At 40.1% G+C, this 20023-nt stretch overlaps 1 protein-coding gene across 2 annotated transcripts in view; it reads right to left on the minus strand.

Moving 5' to 3' along the window:
- SUFU (SUFU negative regulator of hedgehog signaling) overlaps positions 1-20023 on the minus strand; it is a 98865-nt gene that overhangs the window by 35477 nt on the left and 43365 nt on the right. Inside the window, exons 4-8 of one of the 2 annotated variants that reach the window (XM_060768296.2) lie at positions 9013-9155; positions 6879-6964; positions 4574-4646; positions 2598-2751; positions 1406-1517 (exon numbers count right to left, since the gene is read on the minus strand). In XM_060768296.2, the coding sequence (XP_060624279.2) occupies positions 1406-1517; positions 2598-2751; positions 4574-4646; positions 6879-6964; positions 9013-9155 (568 nt within the window). Of the gene's footprint in view, positions 1-1405; positions 1518-2597; positions 2755-4573; positions 4647-6878; positions 6965-9012; positions 9156-20023 lie in introns of both variants that reach the window. The other variant, XM_060768295.2, reaches the window with a different exon arrangement.

Raw genomic sequence — 20023 nt, forward strand, 5'->3', positions numbered from 1 at the left:
TTGGCCACAAGAGAAAGGTTAAGTCCCTGGTGGGATCTTGAGTGGAGGGGCAATACAACCACCCACTCCTGAAAAGCTGAACACACTGATCTAACCCATAAACAGTTATTCTCCTACCTGGCCTAAAGGTTATTGGGAGATAATATCTAATATCTTAGACAGATTAAATATCCTACATGTGTACTGTATTTGTCTTGGTCAACAGATGATGATGATGATGATGATGATGATGATGATGATGATATAATAATAATAATAATAATAATAATAATAATAATTTGTTGTATTTATAGACTGTCCTATCTCCCCAAAGGGACTCCAGGCATTTTTCAACAAATATGGCAAACATTTAATGCCAAAAGAAAACCATGGAAACAATTTATGTCAGGACAAGGCACACTAGACAATATAGAACAACCTAACTGTAACATAATAAACAAAATAACAAAAAATAAAAACATCATAAAATACAAAAACTCTGATAAAACATACTAAAAATAAAAAAAAATAACCAATTACATTGGAGCTCCATCAGGCGAGGTTGAATAATATCAATGGCCAGGAGTACTAAAAGGACCTGATCAACTATAAAAGGGCTAGGTGAGGGGTAGTGCAATCAGTGTATCATAGGGCCAGGGAAGTGGATGAAGTGCAGAACAGCATACTATCTGGTGACCTAGGGACTGGGACTAGTGACTAGTTGTTCTCGAAAACCAGCTGGAACATTCAGGTTTTCAGTTCCCCATGAAAGGAGGACAGGTCGGGGGGGGGGGGTGTTGCCTAATCTTTTTGGGGAGGGTGTTCCAAAGTCACGGGGCCACAACCGCACCTGTGATGGTGGTGGAAGTGAGAGGAGGGGCTCCCAGACAGATATTAGAGCCTGTGCTGGTTCACAAGGGGAGATGAGATCACGAAGATAGGCAGGGCCTGAACTGTTTAGGGTTTTGGAAGTCATAACCTGCACCTTGAATTTGGACCGGAAACTTACTGGAAGCCAGTGAAATAGGGGTGTCATGCGCTCCCTATAATTAGCTCCAGTTAAAAACCTGGCTGCCGACTTTTGTACCAATTGCAGTTTCTGGGCTGTCTTCAAATGCAGCCCCACGTAGAGTGCATTGCAATAATCCAACTTGGATGTAATCAAGGCATGGATCACCGTGGCCAAGTCAGGCTTCTCAAATAAATTCTGAATGAACGCTATCATATGCTGGTATGTGAAGTCTCCCATCCTTCTGCAAAATCCCCCCTCCAAATTTCTGTCTTTTATAGATTGTGAGTTGGCCCAAAATATTCCTCTTTCCAAAAATTATGAACATATTTCAAGTGCTGTACAATTAATTTAGATAAATGCAGAAGTTACTTGTCCTCTCTCACCCTGAAGGCCAAAAGACAATACATAACTTACGGTGCTCTGTCATTGTTCAACCCATTCTGTCTCTGAGTATTAATTGGTGGCAAAATAGGCTTGCTGTTAATCTCAAGCCCCCTTCGAAGAGTTTCTCGGATCTGTTCTGTATCTGGAATAACAACAATTAAAAACAAACAAACAGGTTTAGTTCAGATGACCTTCCAAAGAATAACTGTAAGACCCCAAATGAGATGTCCGCTACTCTCTTCCATCATGTGGCTTCCCCCTGTGTTTTCTGCTTGGTATTGATCATGATTTGCTATGACAAACTGCTAACTGTGTCTAGTGGCTGCCCTTCAATCTAAACTGTAATAAGAAAGAATGGTGTATGGTGCAGTCTTCTGGGGGAAAAAACAAAAAAACATTGACAAAACTATAGATTTGAAGTAAGAAGGAAACTTTTAAAATTTAACCAAATCAATTTGGGGTCCCCCCCCCCCCCAAAAGTTGCCATATCATCTAGGGTGAATTACACTCTGAATATTCTCACATTAAAGTTTTGGCTAGTTTTGGGTGTATTCATTTATATTCAATGCGGCAGTGTTACAGCCAGACCAAACACACAATGCTGGAGGATGTACTCGTATTATTACAGTATGCTATTGTGCATATTCCCAAAAGGGGATGATGTTTTCAATACTCCACATATCAAAATACACTTTTGGGCAGCATCAATTCAATTTCAATACAAGTTTTATTCATCACAAATTACAAAGATTTCTGACACACAGTACTTCACTCTAAAGTGAAAGTAGTTTGAGTTTAACTCTATTCTAAAAGAGATCCACTTTCCTCTTGCCTGCAATTTTATACTTGTTTAAATGTTTCACAGTGCTTTGTACTCTGACATGCTACCTACACAGCTCCAAAGGTAAGTTAGAGTATATATAAAGTCTATATAAAGCAAATAAACCAACCCATACTTAAGACGTTGCCCAAGCACTAGAAAATGCCTAGGAAAATGCCCATCTTCTTTTTTCATCAGGAGTGATGCAAGTTTTATTGGGAAAATTATTACAGTTGAAGGCCACAGTGTGCTCCAAAAGCAAAATATGAACTCCTGAAAAACTAACCCCAGTTTTGTATTAACTTACATCATAGGCATTGTATTAAGCCAGATGTAATGTATTAACTGAGCTGGAATGCCCAGAAAACAAACTTCTGACTGCTTGATCAAATTGTCTCTTACCTTTCCCTGACAGTCGCCGGGGATGTGAGCCAATGCAGATACTTCTACTGTCTTCATCATCTTCTGGTGGACGGCTGAGATCATCCCAGGCACATTTAGCACTGACACCACTCAAGTTTGAGCCGTCTGTCTCAATCCCTTTATCAACTCTGTCCTGCTTAAAAGGATTCAAAACAGCCAAGTCCTTTGAGACTATGGTCCTATCCTGCTATTACACCAATATCTTGCAGTTCATTTTCCAATTTAGTTAGCAATTAGCAGCTAAGAAATGAAGGACTATAGTACTTTCCTACATGCACAAAAGAAAATATACAACACCAAATCGGTAGGCAATATAGTCCCATGCAGTGCTCATTTCCAAATAGACATGCAGACAACTAAACTGTTATTCATTGTTTCCTGTGCACCATCTAAGCCACAAATTTGAATGGAAAACTACTGTATATACTCGAGTATAAGCCTAGTTTTTCAGCGCCTTTTTTAGGCTGAAAAAGCGCCCCTCAGCCTATAATCGAGTCAATGTTATTTATTATTTTACTCTGTAATTAGTATCATTTTTATTAGATTTATTATTATTATTATTATTATTATTATTATTATTATTACACTTACATTATTTTACTCTATTATTATTTTATTACATTTATTACTCTATTATTATTATGCTCTATTGTTATTGTTATTATAGTTATTATTTTACTCCATTGTTACATTTATTATTTTACTGTATTATTATTATTGGAAGGGCACGTAAGGACATTTACATTGAAGAAGGTTAAAATGATGGTTTAATCAGAATTGGAAAGTCTTATTTTAAATTACAGCTTTATGTAAATATTAAAAACATTTCACCTACTGATGCCTCAATTAATGTAATTTTATTAGTATCTATTTTTATTTTGAAATTTACCATTTGCGCCTGCATTTCCCACCCTCGGCTTATACTCAAGTCAATATATTTTCCTAGTGTTTTGAGGTCAAATTAGGTGTCTTGGCTTATATTCAGGTCGGCTTATACTCAAGTATATACGGTAAATTACAAAGTGTTGAATGAAAAATGGGTTCTAATGAATTAGCCACAGTTCATTCTTTCAATTTTCAAAATCACAATAAATTTCTTCCTTTTTTGCAATGTTCAGTTCTTTTGTGAGATAAAAAACACAATGTGCTCCTTAGTGATTTTCCTGACTTCAAACCTAAAATTAGAAAATAACTCTCCTGCATCATACAAAAGTTACCCATTCTTACAAATAGTGTGTAACTGAAGAAAATTACTTGTCTCTACTTCCAACACCTACCACTAGATGGTGGTATTAAGCTAAGCCTCATATATGTAGTTATAAATAATGTAAAAACAGAGAACATTCATTCAGGTTCTGTTTTTTTTCTTTTTCACATCCAAATACAAACACACATGTTTTCTCAGGACTGCATTTAGGAAACTTCTTTCTCTGCTGTGTTCATCAAATATGATTCAATGTTTGGCATGCTTGAGGTAAATTCCAACTTAGGCTGCTAGATTCACAGAGCGTTCCATATCTTTAATGGACCTGTTGGTCGATTTAACTAGAATTGTCTTCTCTGTACACAGCAGGAAAAGACTGCACATGTTAAATTTCTGCAAAATTGACAGGTTCTCTTCCTTTCCTTGTGGGATTGCAGGATAGAGAGTAGCACTTTGCTTCCTGTCCCAAGCAATGGAGAGTGTGAGCTGCTCTGATATGTTTGAGAACAGAACAATTAGCTATTGCAACGCACCCAATGTAAACAGCTGAAATGTATTCAGCGAAGCCAAGCACTCCCTCGGTTATTTAAAAGCTTATCTCCAGATACTATGAACCCAAGGATTTTTATTTCAAGCTCTTGCAAGGTGCTGAGAACTTTCAGGGAAGAGAATTGAGCTGTTCACTACAACAAGGAAAAGAACTATCAGCTATCTTAAAAAAAAGTAACAGACTGGAGTAGTTAAAACATACTTGCAGATGTGGATCTATTTCAAATATTGTCTCTCCACGTCGCATATCTGTTATTAACCATGGGCCTCCAGCTCTATAAATGCACAAAACCAAACAGTAAGTGTTACTATCGCTCTTGCAAGTTGTCTAGGATGCAATGAAGGCCAGAAGGAAGAAACAATAAGAACTTATGTTCATACATTCAAGATACTGATAAAAAATACATGTTTACAGAATAAAATATTTTTCCAACAGAAAGTGAACAAAAGCCTAACTACCTAACGCACCAGATTGGCATTTGATCTTTCATGCAAAGCAGTGTCAGGTTTGGTTAGTACTTGGATGGGATACCATCAACAAATACCAGGTTCTGTATGTTATAGCAAAATCACCTCTGAATATTCCTTGCCTAAGGAAGTCTTATAAAATTCATGCAGTTGCTATAAGCTGAAAGGGAACCTGAAGGTACATATACAAGAGACAGATGAAAGAACCAACCCATTGTTCCCGATACTTGGAGAAAAAATGTTTACAGCAAGTCAATGAAATGAATAGTAGATAATAGATTGGAACATAACAACGTTTATGGATGGGATTTATGTTTCCTCAATATAAATTGCTCCCTTATTTGAAATTAGCACAATATTTTATATGGTTGCTGGGATGTTCCAGAAGTGTTCTCTCCTGACGTTTCGCCCACACCTATGGCAGGCATCCTTAGAGGTTGTGAGGTCTGTTGGAAACTAGGCAAGTGAGGTTTAATATATCTGTGGAAAGTCCAGGGTGGGAGAAAGAACTCTCTTCTGTTGGAGAGAGTTGCAATTGGCAACCATGATTAGCATTGCAGCTTCAAAGCCTAGCTGCTTCTTGCCTGGAGGCATTCTTTGTTGGGAAGTGTTCGCTGGCCCTGATGGTTTCTTCTCTGGAATTTCCTTGGGGTTTTTTTTAGCGTTGTTCTTTATTTGCTGTCATATTTTCATTGTTCATGTAACTAGGAAAATTTAATTCCCTATAAAGGGAGGATGACCTAGAATTATATTATATATGATAAGTCTTATGTGTTTTCCAGATAATCTTCATACAGTGATGCTTCTTCTGAGGTCTGAAAGTGCTAAATAGCACCAAATCCTATAACTTGTATGGATGGAGGGGACTGTATTAAATCAGAACCTCATACTTTGGAAGAAATGCCTTCCTAGGACTAGTAATTAAAATGAAACTTGCTTTTAAAGGAAAGCAACAGCTATTGACCAATTAATATTTGTTTGTCTAAAGTAAAATATACTGAAGTATTCTAATGTTTCTCTTGTTTCCTGAGATTTTGTGCTCACGACTCAGTACAGGCTGAGTATCAACTATCTGAAATGCTTGGAAAGAGAAGTGTTTTGGATTTTAGATTTTCTGGATAAGGGATATTCAACCTATGCCACCTTTTCTCAGTTTATTTACTTGAGGATTTTTACACAGGAACTACACTTCCAATACAGAGAGTCTTAAAGTAGATTGTAAGGTAAGGTAAAGGTTTTCCCCTGACATTGAGTCCAGTCTTGTCAGACTCTGGAGTGCGGTGCTCATCTCAATTTCAAAGCCAAAGAGCTGGCGTTGTCTGTAGACACCCACTAGATCATGTGGCTGGCATGACAGCATGGAGCGCCGTTACCTTCCCACCGGAGCAGTACCTATTGATTTACTCACACTTGCATGTTTTCGAACTGCTAGTTTGGCAGAAGTTGGGGCTGTCAGTGGAAACTCACGCCGCTCCCTGGATTTGAACCTGCAATCTTTCAGTTAACAAGCTAAGCAGCTCAGCGCTTTTACCCACTGTGCTACCAGGGGCCCCAAAAGTAGGTTGTACACACAACAAAATGATTACTGGAAAACAGGAGACAGACAAATCTTGCAGGCAGTTTCCAGTCTTATACTATAACTAATTAAGCCTTCTTGTATATTCCAACAATCATATTTTAGGGAATAATGATACTACAACAAATTTGTTTGTTATCTGAGGAGGTCCTTCTATGTGTTTTACCTTGTGAAGTATCATTGTTGGTCTATTTTGATATAGTATAAGGCTGGTATTATACTCAGCTATCCTGAGACTTATTTTTATCAATTCTTCACAAATGCTGACTGAAAATACTGCAAATTCAGGTGACAACATGAAACCAGAACAAAATAAATACATACATGGACACCTGGTTTCATAATACATCCTAACTCTGGAATTTAGAACATTTGATGATATGTCTGTATTTAATATGGAGTAATGTTCTTTCTTAAGTGGTTACCACATGGTTTCCAAGTCGTCTGAAGCTGCTATACTTACACAGGAACTGTCCGCAGAAGTTCTAATATTCCCTGCCCATTCCACTGTTGTGCTGCGTGAAGTTCCTCAGTGCAGACCCCAACAATCTAAACAGGAAGAAAAGGATGAGACGGTAGTCACCTCTAATATACATCCCAGGCATACATTGCAAGCTAGATTTAAAAGGGGCCCTATTATATTAGATGAAAGTGAATTACTAAGGAGGGAGCCAGGGCTATTTCCTCACCACCACAAGGCCAAATTGATATTTCCAGATATCTGGAAGTGAGGAGAATACAGTTTTAATTGCAATAACCGACCAAAATATGAGATTCCTACAATTTGGACCCTCAAAATAACAAAAACACTTCCCAGCCCGCAACATTTTCTCCACCTCTGCTCTAGATTATAACAATTTGAATAAATGCACATGCAGCAGAAACAACTTAATAGTTCAGACATTGTCACCGTGTAACTTTAATATTCAGCATACTTTTCTTCCAGAAATGTCATGTCCACACAGAGTGAATATTACTTAAATAGATTAAGTATTTTAGTACTCAGCCAGATGCCTTTCTTGGACTGGCATGTTGCATTCACAATTTCTTTTAGAATTCTGGCCTTGTCCTCTCCACCTAACCAAAGTTCAGTGGTTAGGCAAAGTAGGAAACAATGATTTACTTAAAATCAGTACTGGACCCACAGATTCCATATTATTGAAGATGGGGAAAGTGGAATAAAAAGGGGAACACATGATGCTCTTCACTGCTGTTTGCATACTATCAAACAATAATTTTACATTATGTCTAATTCATCTCAGTAGATTCAGATGATCAAATATATGACAGTGAATCATTCCTTCAATCCTTTCCTTTTCTTCCTTTCTACCTGCCAAATATTTGCTTCACGTCTATGTTTCCTAACAACAGAAGCTATGATTAGCATGAATGACCAAAACATGGTTAGATGAGATGGTTTCAAATCCCTTTTCAAGCCATGATTTGGAAATCAACATCAACTACAGCTTTTCAGTCTGGCTATAATGGCAAACAATAACCCAGAACTAAAGACCATAAAGTCCAAGAGGGATTGTGACACCACCCCCTCCCCAGGATACATTTGATTTTTCATCAGCAAGAAGATGACCAATATAGACCAGGATGCAGATAACATACATGCTTCTCATTTGTTTTGGCAAGCTGAGTTTGACAACCAAACTACAGAGATGAAGCAACAAACTGGTGCCTGCCTTGCTTCAGTTTGCTGACTAGATTGTCTTGTATGGAATAATACACAAAGCCAACTGTTTACTGAGTGCATTGCTGGTGCAATGGAAGCCAATAAATTATTTTGAAGTTAAACAAGTTTCCAACGCGATGTGACATGGATACATCAAGCTAGGCTGCAATAGTAAACACCAATTGCCTTGGATAATGGCTTTCATTTAACAAAAGTTAGCCTGTGTTTTTAAATGGCCAAATTTTAATATCTGCTAAATTTGATTACTGATTTGAAAACAATAGTAGTTGAATTATAGATACTAGTTTTGTATTTTTGTTGATTTCTTGAAGATTTAAATGTGAAAATGCTATGAGAGAACTCTATAGTTTTTAAGGGCTGAGTGTATACACATATCTAAAATCAAAAAATGGGGAGAAATCCTTCTGCCATTTCGTGAATACTAATATCACAAAAATAATATCCTTATTTAATTGAAGAAGGCAAGAAAAAAAATCTTGGAAAGTAGAATACAAGACAGTATAATTCACGAATGACAAAAGCCTGAATGTAATATAACTGTCAACAATATAAAAAACTCCTAAACCTGTAATAAGTATTTACACAGCACTCTCAAAGGCTTTTACCCATTTTCCCAGGAATGGATAAAATTGAAATTATGAAAAGGACACCTAGATCAACCTAAATCTGCCATAATAGTGTACAATGTGAGACTAATTTTACATTCAGAATTATGACAAACTTTTGCCAGCTTTCAGCCACCTATATAATTACATGTAAAGGAAAATGTGATCCAATATTAATAATTTTCTAAGAGAATGAAATGAAACTACAGACCCACAATTACTAATTTGAGTACATACTGTAAGATTATCATTTGAAGGCAATGATTAGAAAATCAGTTCGGTTACTGTACCTGCAGAAATGTAACAACCCCAAATGGTGTCTGAACTGGTTGCATTTGAGGATCTTCAGTTAGAAGCATATGCTGGATCCTAGACTCACTGTTGTCCAATGGACTGTGCCACGACACATGATCACCACTGCAAAATGTATTTTCTGTTGAAAAGAAATGGGAGGAGAATGAGGGGAATTGTTGACAAGTACTCCTACATGTGTATCTATTAAAAAAGAGGAGTAAGTGAAAGAACTGTAGTAACTTAAGTTCAAATTTATTTACACATACCATTACCTATTTTCAGTCATAACTCATAACAGGATGGACAAGCAAATTTATGAACTCTCCTAGGACCAAGGAGTCTTTCTAGCATCCACTGATTTTCCTCATCCTCATCCCACTGCCTCACTGTGGCCACATGGTATTGGCTACCTTCCCTTTTGGTTCAGTCTTGCTGACACTTGGACACTTTTGTTACTTTTGTCAAAGTGCAACCAGTAATTGCGGAGCTTGTTTCCATAAGGTAAAAAATCCATCTGAACAAATTTTACAGGAATTGGGAAAAAAACTTGCAGAGGATATGCATGATTTTGCTATAAAATGCAATTTCCCAAGCCCTGTACCAAAGTGATTTGATATACTTTGATATTTCTTAACTCTACATAATATTCCACTCCTAGTCAACAATGTGCAGCCACCTATATAACTCATTATTAATCTTTTTGGAACCCTTTTGGAAACAAATTCCACAATTTGATTTTTACAAAATGTACATACCGGTATATTTTCCTCATCAATTGGTAATAGCACCACTGTACACAGTAGAACCCCCCCCCCCCCCCAAATGGCAAGGAGTTTGGAAGACTATTCATTTCACTAGCTTCTGTAGATTTCTAGTTAGTTAGACAGATGGCTGTAATGTTAAAACTATCAATGTATAATATATAACATTATGTTGTTCAGCAATAATAAAGCAGTAATAAGTGGGATTTTATTTATTTATTTATTTCATACATTTGTATCCCATCCTTCTCACCCTCAGAAGGGGACTAAGGGCAGCTTTACAATCGGCAAGCATTAGATGCCCAAACAAAGATAATTATAGTAACAATTTGCATTTAAAACAATAGCTAAAATATCAAATATAAAACAACCAATTAAAAGCATACAAGCTGAAGTCATAATCCAGGTCAGTCCATTGTCAGTCCAATACATCATTCTCATTATTATTGCTGCACCTTCTACTCGAATGCTTGGTTCCAAAACCAAGTTTTAAGGTTTTTTTTTCCCTTAAAGGATAGGAGGGAGGGGGCAGATCTGATTTCATTAGTGTTCCACAACCGGGGGGCCATCACTGAGAAGGCCTTGTCTCTTGTACCCACCAGCCACGCTTGGGAGGATGGTGAGATTGAGAGCAGGGCCTCTCTCAATGATCTTAGTCTCCAAGGAGGGTCATAGAGGGAGATACGTTCAGACAAGTAAGCTGGGCCGGAACGGTTTAGGACTTTATAGGCCATAGCAAGCACTTTGAATTGTGCTCAGTAGCAAATCAGCAGCCAGTGGAGCTGATGTAACAGTAGGTTGGTATGCTCCCTGTATGCAGCTCTGGTGAGCAATTTTGCTGCCGCTCGTTGGACTAGTTGAAGCTTCCAAACAGTTCTCAAAGGGAGCCCCAGGTAGAGCACGTTGCAGTAATCTAACCAGGGTGTAACTAGAGTGTGGACCACCGTGACCAAGTCAGGCTTTCCAAGGTACGGGCGCAGCTGGAACAAGGTTTAATTGTGCAAAAGCTCCCCTAACCACTGCCGAAACTTGGGGTTCCAGGCTCAGCGATGAGTCTAGGATCACTCCCAAGCTGCGAATCTACGTCTTCAGGGGGAGTGCAACCCCATCCAGTACAGGGATACAAAATTTTACAAACTGTGATACCAGCCTCAAGCCTTCAAAAACTTCTGAGAGATTTTTTTAAATGTCTCTGAAGCAGCTGGGCTGCTATTTGTGAGTTCAAAGTACATTTTAATGACTAAAAAGTGAATTTCTTCAAAGTGGACGAAGTGGAGAATCCTTGTTGCAAGCTCAACTATCAACTATCATGGAACCCAATAACAAAGCCCCCAGCGTGCCAAGCATTCACTATCTATGTTCATGCCCAACCCCTTCTACAAATGCACTGAAATTTTGTGAAGGTATACCGATTTGGCTGTTCCTCTTTCCAATAGTCATTTGCTTTTTTTTCTTTAATGAAAACCTCCTTGAGAAAAGAAGTGACTGCCAAACACTTTCAAGCAGTGCTGCTCTTAAAAGTCAGGTTTCTGCTAATTTATCCTTTCCTGCACAGATTGTCCCGAAGTCTAATTTACAGTATGGAGGCAAATTGCTGACATGTGCACAAATCAAGTGTCAGAAAATAACCATGCATAACAAGGAAAAGCTCTTTAAATATTATATATAATATTTAAAAACAGATGGAAATTTTATCATTTTCAGTGTGCATAAATTTCCAAGACAGAAAAAACAGAAAAAGTCATCCATTCCCATAAATAACATCAAAACAGGAAGCAGTGACATAATATTGGAATAATGAATGAACAACTAGACAAAACAACTATCCTCACTCCATAAAAGCATGAGCAAAAGCAGCTAGAATCAACATAACTTTTTGAGTTTCTTAGCATATTCATCTTAATTGTGTTGCTGCCACACTTTTATTTTATGAGAAAAGATGCCCTTTGCCTCCCCTTTCTCATCTGAAAAACGAATATCATACAGCAGGGGCACTAATTTGCCTTCTATCAATCAGGAAGGAGAAGTAGGGCATATGGCAGATGAAAAAGATGCTAAGTAATTGTCTTTTGGCCAGTTTAGGTTTAGCTGCATCACAAACAGCACAATAGCCTATCTGCCTCACTCATCCATCTATTTATATGCCTAACTGCCCATCTGTTAGCAGCTTCAGCAGCAGCCACTCATCTTTCCCACCCTGCATCCAGCAATTTTTTTAACTCATCAATGACTTCAGCAAACTGAGTCAAGTGAATGGGGCAGAACAAGAGAGTGGGAGAATTGGGGGAAAAGCAGAGGGGGAAGAGTTCATTGCATATGAACAGATATTATATTATGCAGGTCTGCTCAAGAGTTTGATAAGATTTATTCTTTGCTGTTAGTGTGTGCCTTCAAGTCATCTCCGACACAGTGAAGACATCTGCCCTTGCGCTTTGCTACTCTGCTGCTGAGTATGCATGCCCAGTGTGGAACACATCTCACCACACTAAAACAGTAGGTGTGGCTCTTAATGACACATGCCGCATTATCACGGGGTGTCTGTGCCCTACACCACTGGAGAAATTACACTGTTTAGCTGGTATCGCACCACCTGACATCCGCTGGGATGTAGCAGCCAATAGTGAAAGGACCAAGGCAGTGACATCTCCAGCCCACCCCCTGTTTGGGTATCAGCCAGCACGTCAACGACTTAAATTAAGAAATAGTTTTTTAAGATCTACAGAGACACTCGCTGGAACACCTCAGCAAGCAAGAGTCCAAAAGTGGCAGGCTAAAACCTAGAACCTCAATCAATGGCTGATACCAAATGAGAGACTCTTCCCTGGGCACACAGAAAACTGGACTCTTCCCTGGGCACACAGAAAACACAGAAACACACAACGCCTTGGAAGGCGTTGAACAGACTGTGCTCTGGTACCACGAGATGCAGAGCCAACCTAAAGAATGTTGCTACAAAGTGGAACATGTGAGTGTGGAGAAGAGCAAACTACAGACCACCTGCTGCAATGCAACCTGAGCCCTGCTACATGCACAATGGAGGACCTTCTTGCGGCAACACCAGAGGCACTCCAAGTGGCCAGCTACTGGTCAAAGGACATCTAATCAAGCTTGCAAACTCTGTATTTTGTTTGTTTGTTTGTCCGTTTGATAAAAAATGCAATACAACTGTTTTGGTTTGCTCCTGACATGATAAATAAATAAATAAATATCTCCGACTTATGGAGACCCTAAGGCAAACCCTTCATGAGGTTTTCTTGGCCCCATTCACTTGACTCTGAAGGTATACTGTTGAGAGAGAGTTTGCCATTGCATTCTTCTGATGCTGAATGAGTGTAAATTACCCTTAATAGGTTTCTTTGGTTCAACACACTACATAACAGTTTCTTGAGATTTATTGTTAGGCAACCAATTTAGGGTTGTTGGCTTTATTTTGGACGGTGTTGGTATGAAAGGAATCAATGCACAGGAGAGGTTGGGAGTCAGCAGAAATGTTTTGGACTATACATCTTATAAAGTGTTCCCAAAGTTTCCATACATAGGAAGAATTAACAAATTTATATTTTAAATTATATTTTAAAGTTTAATAAATGTAATATTATTTGGAAATACTTTATAAAATTTTGTTAGTGGTGGCAGGCAGGAGATTTGTAACCACAGGGAAGAACAGTATACTATTTTTTATATTTGCTTCTGGACTTAGAAATTGGTTCCCTGTTGCAGACTGCAGCTTGTGGTGGATGCTATTGGTTTTAACACACATTTAAGAAATATTCAATTTCACTACAAAACTTGGCCCTGTACTCAAGATGTTAGAAGTTATGTGATAACTCCTTTGGGAACAGATACTCACATTTTATTTTACAGCAACTATTTTTTTAAAAGGGCAAATTCATAAAAAAATGCAACCAAGAAAACCAGCCTAAGGGGACGCTTGAATTCAACTTTTTGAAATGTAAAAAAAGTAAGAATTAACCCACTGTTTGTGCCCTGTTTCAGCCACCGGGGGTGCTGTCGCTCCATCTCCCTGCCAAAGAGCTTTCTTTGTTGGTAAAATTACTGCAGATGCAGACTGTAGCCAGGAAATCAGAAGACGCTTACTTCTTGGGAGGAGAGCAATGTCCAGTCTCGATAAAATAGTAAAGAGTAGAGACATCAGACTGGCAACAAAGATCCGCCTAGTCAAAGCCATGGTATTCCCTGTAGTAACCTACGGATGTGAGAGCAGGACCTTAGGGAAGGCTGAGCGAAGGAAGATCGATGCTTTTGAACTGTGGTGCTGGAGGAAAGTTCTGAGAGTGCCTTGGAGTGCGAGAAGATCCAACCAGTCCATCCTCCAGGAAATAAAGCCCGACTGCTCATTGGAGGGAAGGATACTAGAGACAAAGTTGAAGTACTTCGGGCACATCATGAGGAGACAGGAAAGCCTAGAGAAGACAATTATGCTGGGGAAAGTGGAAGGCAAAAGGAAGAGGGGCCGACCAAGGACAAGATGGATGGATGGCATCCTTGAAGTGACTGGACTGACCTTGAAGGAGCTGGGGGTGGTGACGGCCGACAGGGAGCTCTGGCGTGGGCTGGTCCATGAGGTCACGAAGAGTCGGAGACGACTGAACGAATGAACAACAACAACAACAAAACTTCCTTCCTTGTCTGATCAAACGCAGAGCTTAAATACCTCCCTGCTTTAATGTAGTTCGTATTTATCTACTCACATTTGTTTTTGAACTGCTAGATAGGCAGAAGCTGGGCTCGCCCTGACCCAGACTTCGAATTGTCAACCTTCCGGTTGGCAAGATTTATTGCAGCTTGGTGATTAACCTGCTGTGCTAAAGCCTGGCATTTGTTGCTAGTCTAAAAAATTTTCGGTTTTCAGATATAAAACCCTCTATAGATTTTATTCTTCAGCAAGTGACAGAAGATTGGTAACCAGCAATGAATATTCAATGCTCTTTAGGACTGTTTCAGTCTTTTAAGTTCTCAAATGAATATACTGGCTAGCTTCTTGTGGTTACTATGGACAATCGCCAGATATCCTCACTTTTTTATCTATAGGGTCTCTTTTTTAAAAAAATATTTCTTATTTTTGTTTTTTTAAAAAAGTCAACACATACTTCGTTCCCTACTAATACATCTAAATTCAGACCTGATGGTTGTTAAAAGTAAAAAAGAAAAGAAAGACATATGACCAGGAGCAACAGGAACACATACAGGAGAACCATAGGCTCTCGGACGAATCTCAATGGATTGTCCTTGACGAATGCACCGGGGATGTCGAGGAGGAGGACAACACTTTTCACCTACACAATTCACACCAACAGGATCACTTTTCTGGAGACCTACACACTACATTGCACAAAAGGGGCGCTGTCATTCCTGAAAGTAAACAGGTCTTGGTAGTAGGTGACTCCCTCCTTAGAGGAACGGAAGCTGTCATTTCCAGACCAGATGGGATGGCTCGAGAAATATGCTGCCTACCGGGGGCAAAAATACACCATATCACTCAGACGCTCACCAGGCTCCTCAAGCCCTATCACCGTCCTCCCCTCATGTTGATTCATGTAGGAACCAATGATACTGCAAGGCATACGTTTCAAAAGATCACAAATGATTTTCGAGCTCTAGGAGCAATGCTAAAAGAATGTAATGTACAGGTGGTCTTTTCATCCCTCCTCCCTGTTGTAAGACACGGACCCACAAGAGCCCGAAAAATAGTTTCTGGGAATCGCCAGAAGGCTAAACGGAGGGCTGCACAAACACAACAAGGACCACGTACCAAAAGCACAATAATCCCAATTAAACAGCTCAAGGGAAGATCCCAGGGGCTCACATGTCTTTACACTAATGCACAGAGCATGGGAAATAAACAAGACGAACTCCAACTTCTAGCACAACACCACAAATATGATATCATAGCCATCACTGAAACCTGGTGGGATGACTCCTATCGCTGGAATGTAGATATCGAGGGGTATAACCTCTTTCACAGAAACCGAACAAAGGGGAGAGGAGGCGGAGTAGCCTTATATGTCAAAAACTCTTATGCTGCACAAGAAATTCAAGACAGCAATCTGGGAAACCAGCTTGAAATCATCTGGATAAGAATCAAGGGAACTGGGACTCAAAAAGATGTCGTTGTAGGCGTCTACTACAGACCCCCAAGCCAGGAGGAAGATCTTGATGAAGTCTTCTGCCAACAGTTGACCAAACAGGCACAGAAAAGAGATGTAGTAGTCATGGGCGATTTCAACTATCCCGATATTTGCTGGAAAACAAACTCGGCCAAGAGTACAAGGTCCAACAAATTCCTCGCTTGCCTTGCAGACAATTTCATGGTCCAGAAGGTAGAAGAGGCAACAAGGGGATTGGCTACTCTTGATCTCATCCTAACAAATGCGGAGGACCTGATCGATGCGGTCGAAGTGGTAGGATCCTTAGGGGCAAGTGACCATGTGCTCCTGCAATTTGAGGTACAAAGGAAGGCCGAAACTAAGACAAGTCAAACCCGCATTTTGGACTTTAGGAGAGCTGATTTCCAAAAAATGAAGGAAACGCTGAGCAGCATTCAGTGGACACAGATACTAAAAGACAAGGGAGCTACGGATGGATGGGAATTTCTCAAGAGTGAAATACTCAAGGCGCAATTGCAAACCGTGCCAACAAAGAGAAAAAATAGGACAAGTGCAAAGAAGCCAGAATGGATGTCCAAAGAACTCCTAACTGTGCTAAGACACAAAAGAGACATGCACAAGAAGTGGAAAAAGGGAGAAATCACCAAAGAAGAATTCAAACAAATAGCCAACACCTGTAGGGAAAAGGTCCGCAAGGCTAAAGCAAAAAACGAGCTCAGACTTGCCAGGGACATTAAAAACAATAAAAAGGGCTTCTATTCTTATGTCAGTAGAAAAAGGAAAAACAAGGAGGCGATAGGACCTCTTCGAGGAGAAGATGGGGCAATGCTGACAGGGGATAGGGAAAAGGCAGAACTACTTAATGCCTTCTTTGCCTCGGTCTTCTCACAAAAAGAGAGTCTTCAACCTCAGCAAGATGGAGTGGATGAGGGATTGGAGGACATCCAACCCCAAATTGGGAAAGAAGTCGTCCAGGAATACCTGGCCGCTCTTAATGAGTTCAAGTCCCCAGGGCCAGATCAACTACACCCCAGAGTATTGAAGGAACTAGCGGAAGTCATTTCGGAACCATTGGCAACCATCTTTGAGAGTTCTTGGAGAACGGGAGAAGTTCCAGCAGATTGGAGGAGGGCCAATGTGGTCCCAATCTTCAAGAAGGGAAAAAAGGACGACCCAAACAACTACCGTCCGGTCAGCCTCACGTCGATACCGGGCAAGATTCTGGAAAAGATTGTTAAGGAAGTGGTCTGCAAACACTTAGAAACAAATGCAGTCATCGCTAATAGTCAACATGGATTTATCAAAAACAAGTCATGCCAGACTAATCTGATCTCTTTCTTCGATAGAGCTACAAGCTGGGTAGATGCGGGGAATGCCGTGGATGTAGCGTACCTGGATTTCAGTAAGGCCTTCGACAAGGTCCCCCATGACCTTCTGGCAAGGAAACTAGTCCAATGTGGGCTAGGCAAAACTACGGTGAGGTGGATCTGTAATTGGTTAAGTGGACGAACACAGAGAGTGCTCACTAATGCTTCCTCTTCATCTTGGAAAGAAGTGACGAGCGGAGTGCCGCAGGGCTCCGTCCTGGGCCCGGTCCTGTTCAACATCTTTATTAATGACTTAGATGAAGGGCTAGAAGGCATGATCATCAAGTTTGCAGACGACACCAAATTGGGAGGGATAGCCAATAGTCCAGAGGACAGGAGCAGAATTCAAAACGATCTTGACAGACTAGAGAGATGGGCCAAAACTAACAAAATGAAGTTCAATAGTGACAAATGCAAGATACTCCACTTTGGCAGAAAAAATGAAATGCAAAGATACAGAATGGGGGACGCCTGGCTCGAGAGCAGTACGTGTGAAAAAGATCTTGGAGTCCTCGTGGACAACAAGTTAAACATGAGCCAACAATGTGATGTGGCGGCAAAAAAAGCCAATGGGATTTTGGCCTGCATCAATAGAAGCATAGTGTCTAGATCTAAGGAAGTAATGCTACCCCTCTATTCTGCTTTGGTTAGACCACATCTGGAATATTGTGTCCAATTCTGGGCACCACAATTCAAGAGAGATGTTGACAAGCTGGAAAGTGTCCAGAGGAGGGCGACTAAAATGATCAAGGGTCTGGAGAACAAGCCCTATGAGGAGCGGCTTAGGGAACTGGGCATGTTTAGCCTGAAGAAGAGAAGGCTGAGAGGAGATATGATAGCCATGTATAAATATGTGAGAGGAAGCCACAGGGAGGAGGGAGCAAGCTTGTTTTCTGCTTCCTTGGAGACTAGGACACGGAACAATGGCTTCAAACTACAAGAGAGGAGATTCCATCTGAACATTAGGAAGAACTTCCTGACTGTGAGAGCCGTTCAGCAGTGGAACTCTCTGCCCCGGAGTGTGGTGGAGGCTCCTTCTTTGGAAGCTTTTAAGCAGAGGCTGGATGGCCATTTGTCAGGGGTGATTTGAATGCAATATTCCTGCTTCTTGGCAGGGGGTTGGACTGGATGGCCCATGAGGTCTCTTCCAACTCTATGATTCTATGATTCTATGATTCTAATAGAATGCATTTATTTTTTATAAACCTGTCCTTAAAAATACAACAGAAGTGCTTTTTTGTGTGTCAGGAGCGACTTGAGAAACTGCTTCTGGTGTGGGAGAATTGGCCATCTGCAAGAACGTTGCCCAGGGATGCCCGGATGTTTTGATGTTTTACCATCCTTGTGGGAGGCCTCTCTCATGTCCCCGCATGGGGAGCTGGAGCTGACGGAGGATTCTAATCTGCCAGCACAAGTCTTCAGTCCTACCAGCACAAGAGTTTAACCCACTTCACCGCAGAAGTGCTAAGGAGCACTAACATTCAGGGCATGCAGGCCCAGAGAAAGTTTAAAGGCTTCTTAAACTTCAGTCCAAAGACAAAAATATGCATGAATCCATAAAAAAAGACAATATTTCTCTGTGATACTTAGGAATAGATACTATAATGCATGTATCTATTCCTCCCAGTGATCCATGGCGCTGAGAATGTTAGCCTCCAGGCCCATCTAAATCACTCACCGGCCAGAGAAGATTTCTCTCTTCCAGCAGAAAATCTCCATACCTTCCTTGATCTATCATTACCAAGATAAAGCAATGTGGCCAGAGGGTGGGGTGTGAGGAACCTAAGTGATTACATAAGGAAAGGAAATGTTCCTCAATTAAACAAGCAAATGTAGAAACCAAAAGTATCAGATAAGTGTTGCTTAACACTGCATATAATTAACCAGCTGCAGAAAAGGGGAGATTTAGCAAGCTATGAATTCAGAATAAGTGAGAACTGTGAGCAAGAAGAAAAAATATTGCTCTTCCAATATTCAGATCTTGATCCCACAATTTCACATGCTAGATAGGTTATCAGACAAGATTCTTCTAAGTAACTAAAAGTTTTAACAATGCAAACCTCATAGTCACAGTTCCCTAAAACGAAACAAAGCTACAAAGACACTTATTCTTGAGCCTTGTCTTTCTGTCACAATATTCTACATGTCAAACGTTCATTCAATTCCATGCTGATCAATCTTTGCAGTTGTTGCCCGGACTCCGGACTCCATCTCCTAGGAAATCCCAGCAGTTGGAGCTGTTTTTCAAATGCGAATATCACTGTATTGCGAAGGCTTTCATGGCTGAAATCACTGGGTTGTTGTAGGTTTTTCGGGCTGTATGGCCATGTTCTAGAAGCATTCTCTCCTGACATTTCGCCTGCATCTATGGCAGGCATCCTCCGAGGTTGAGGGGTCATAAAAACCTGCAACAACCCACTAATATCACTGCTGCATACCCTCCTATTTGTCTCTATCTGGTGCAAGACAATTTTCTTTAAAGTCTCTCTTCCTCACACCAACTGGGCGACTTCAGCCTAATTGTTGTGAGACAAATAGAGGCTAGAGGGAGAACTGTCTACTTTGGCTTGAGTTCTGCAGAGGCAAGGTGGTTTAAAGGTAAAAAATATCAAGAGTTTTACAAATTTGAAATATTGTTACACTCATGGAACTCTTCAGCTCAGATGTTAGGTTTATACAAACCTATGTGCAAGACTGTAGAAACAATTTTTTAGTATCTCAAGCTCAGTCAACCTTTCTCATTAATGTAAT

Source organism: Anolis sagrei, chromosome 3 (genome assembly GCF_037176765.1).
Source record: "Anolis sagrei isolate rAnoSag1 chromosome 3, rAnoSag1.mat, whole genome shotgun sequence".
Lineage (NCBI taxonomy): Eukaryota > Metazoa > Chordata > Lepidosauria > Squamata > Dactyloidae > Anolis > Anolis sagrei.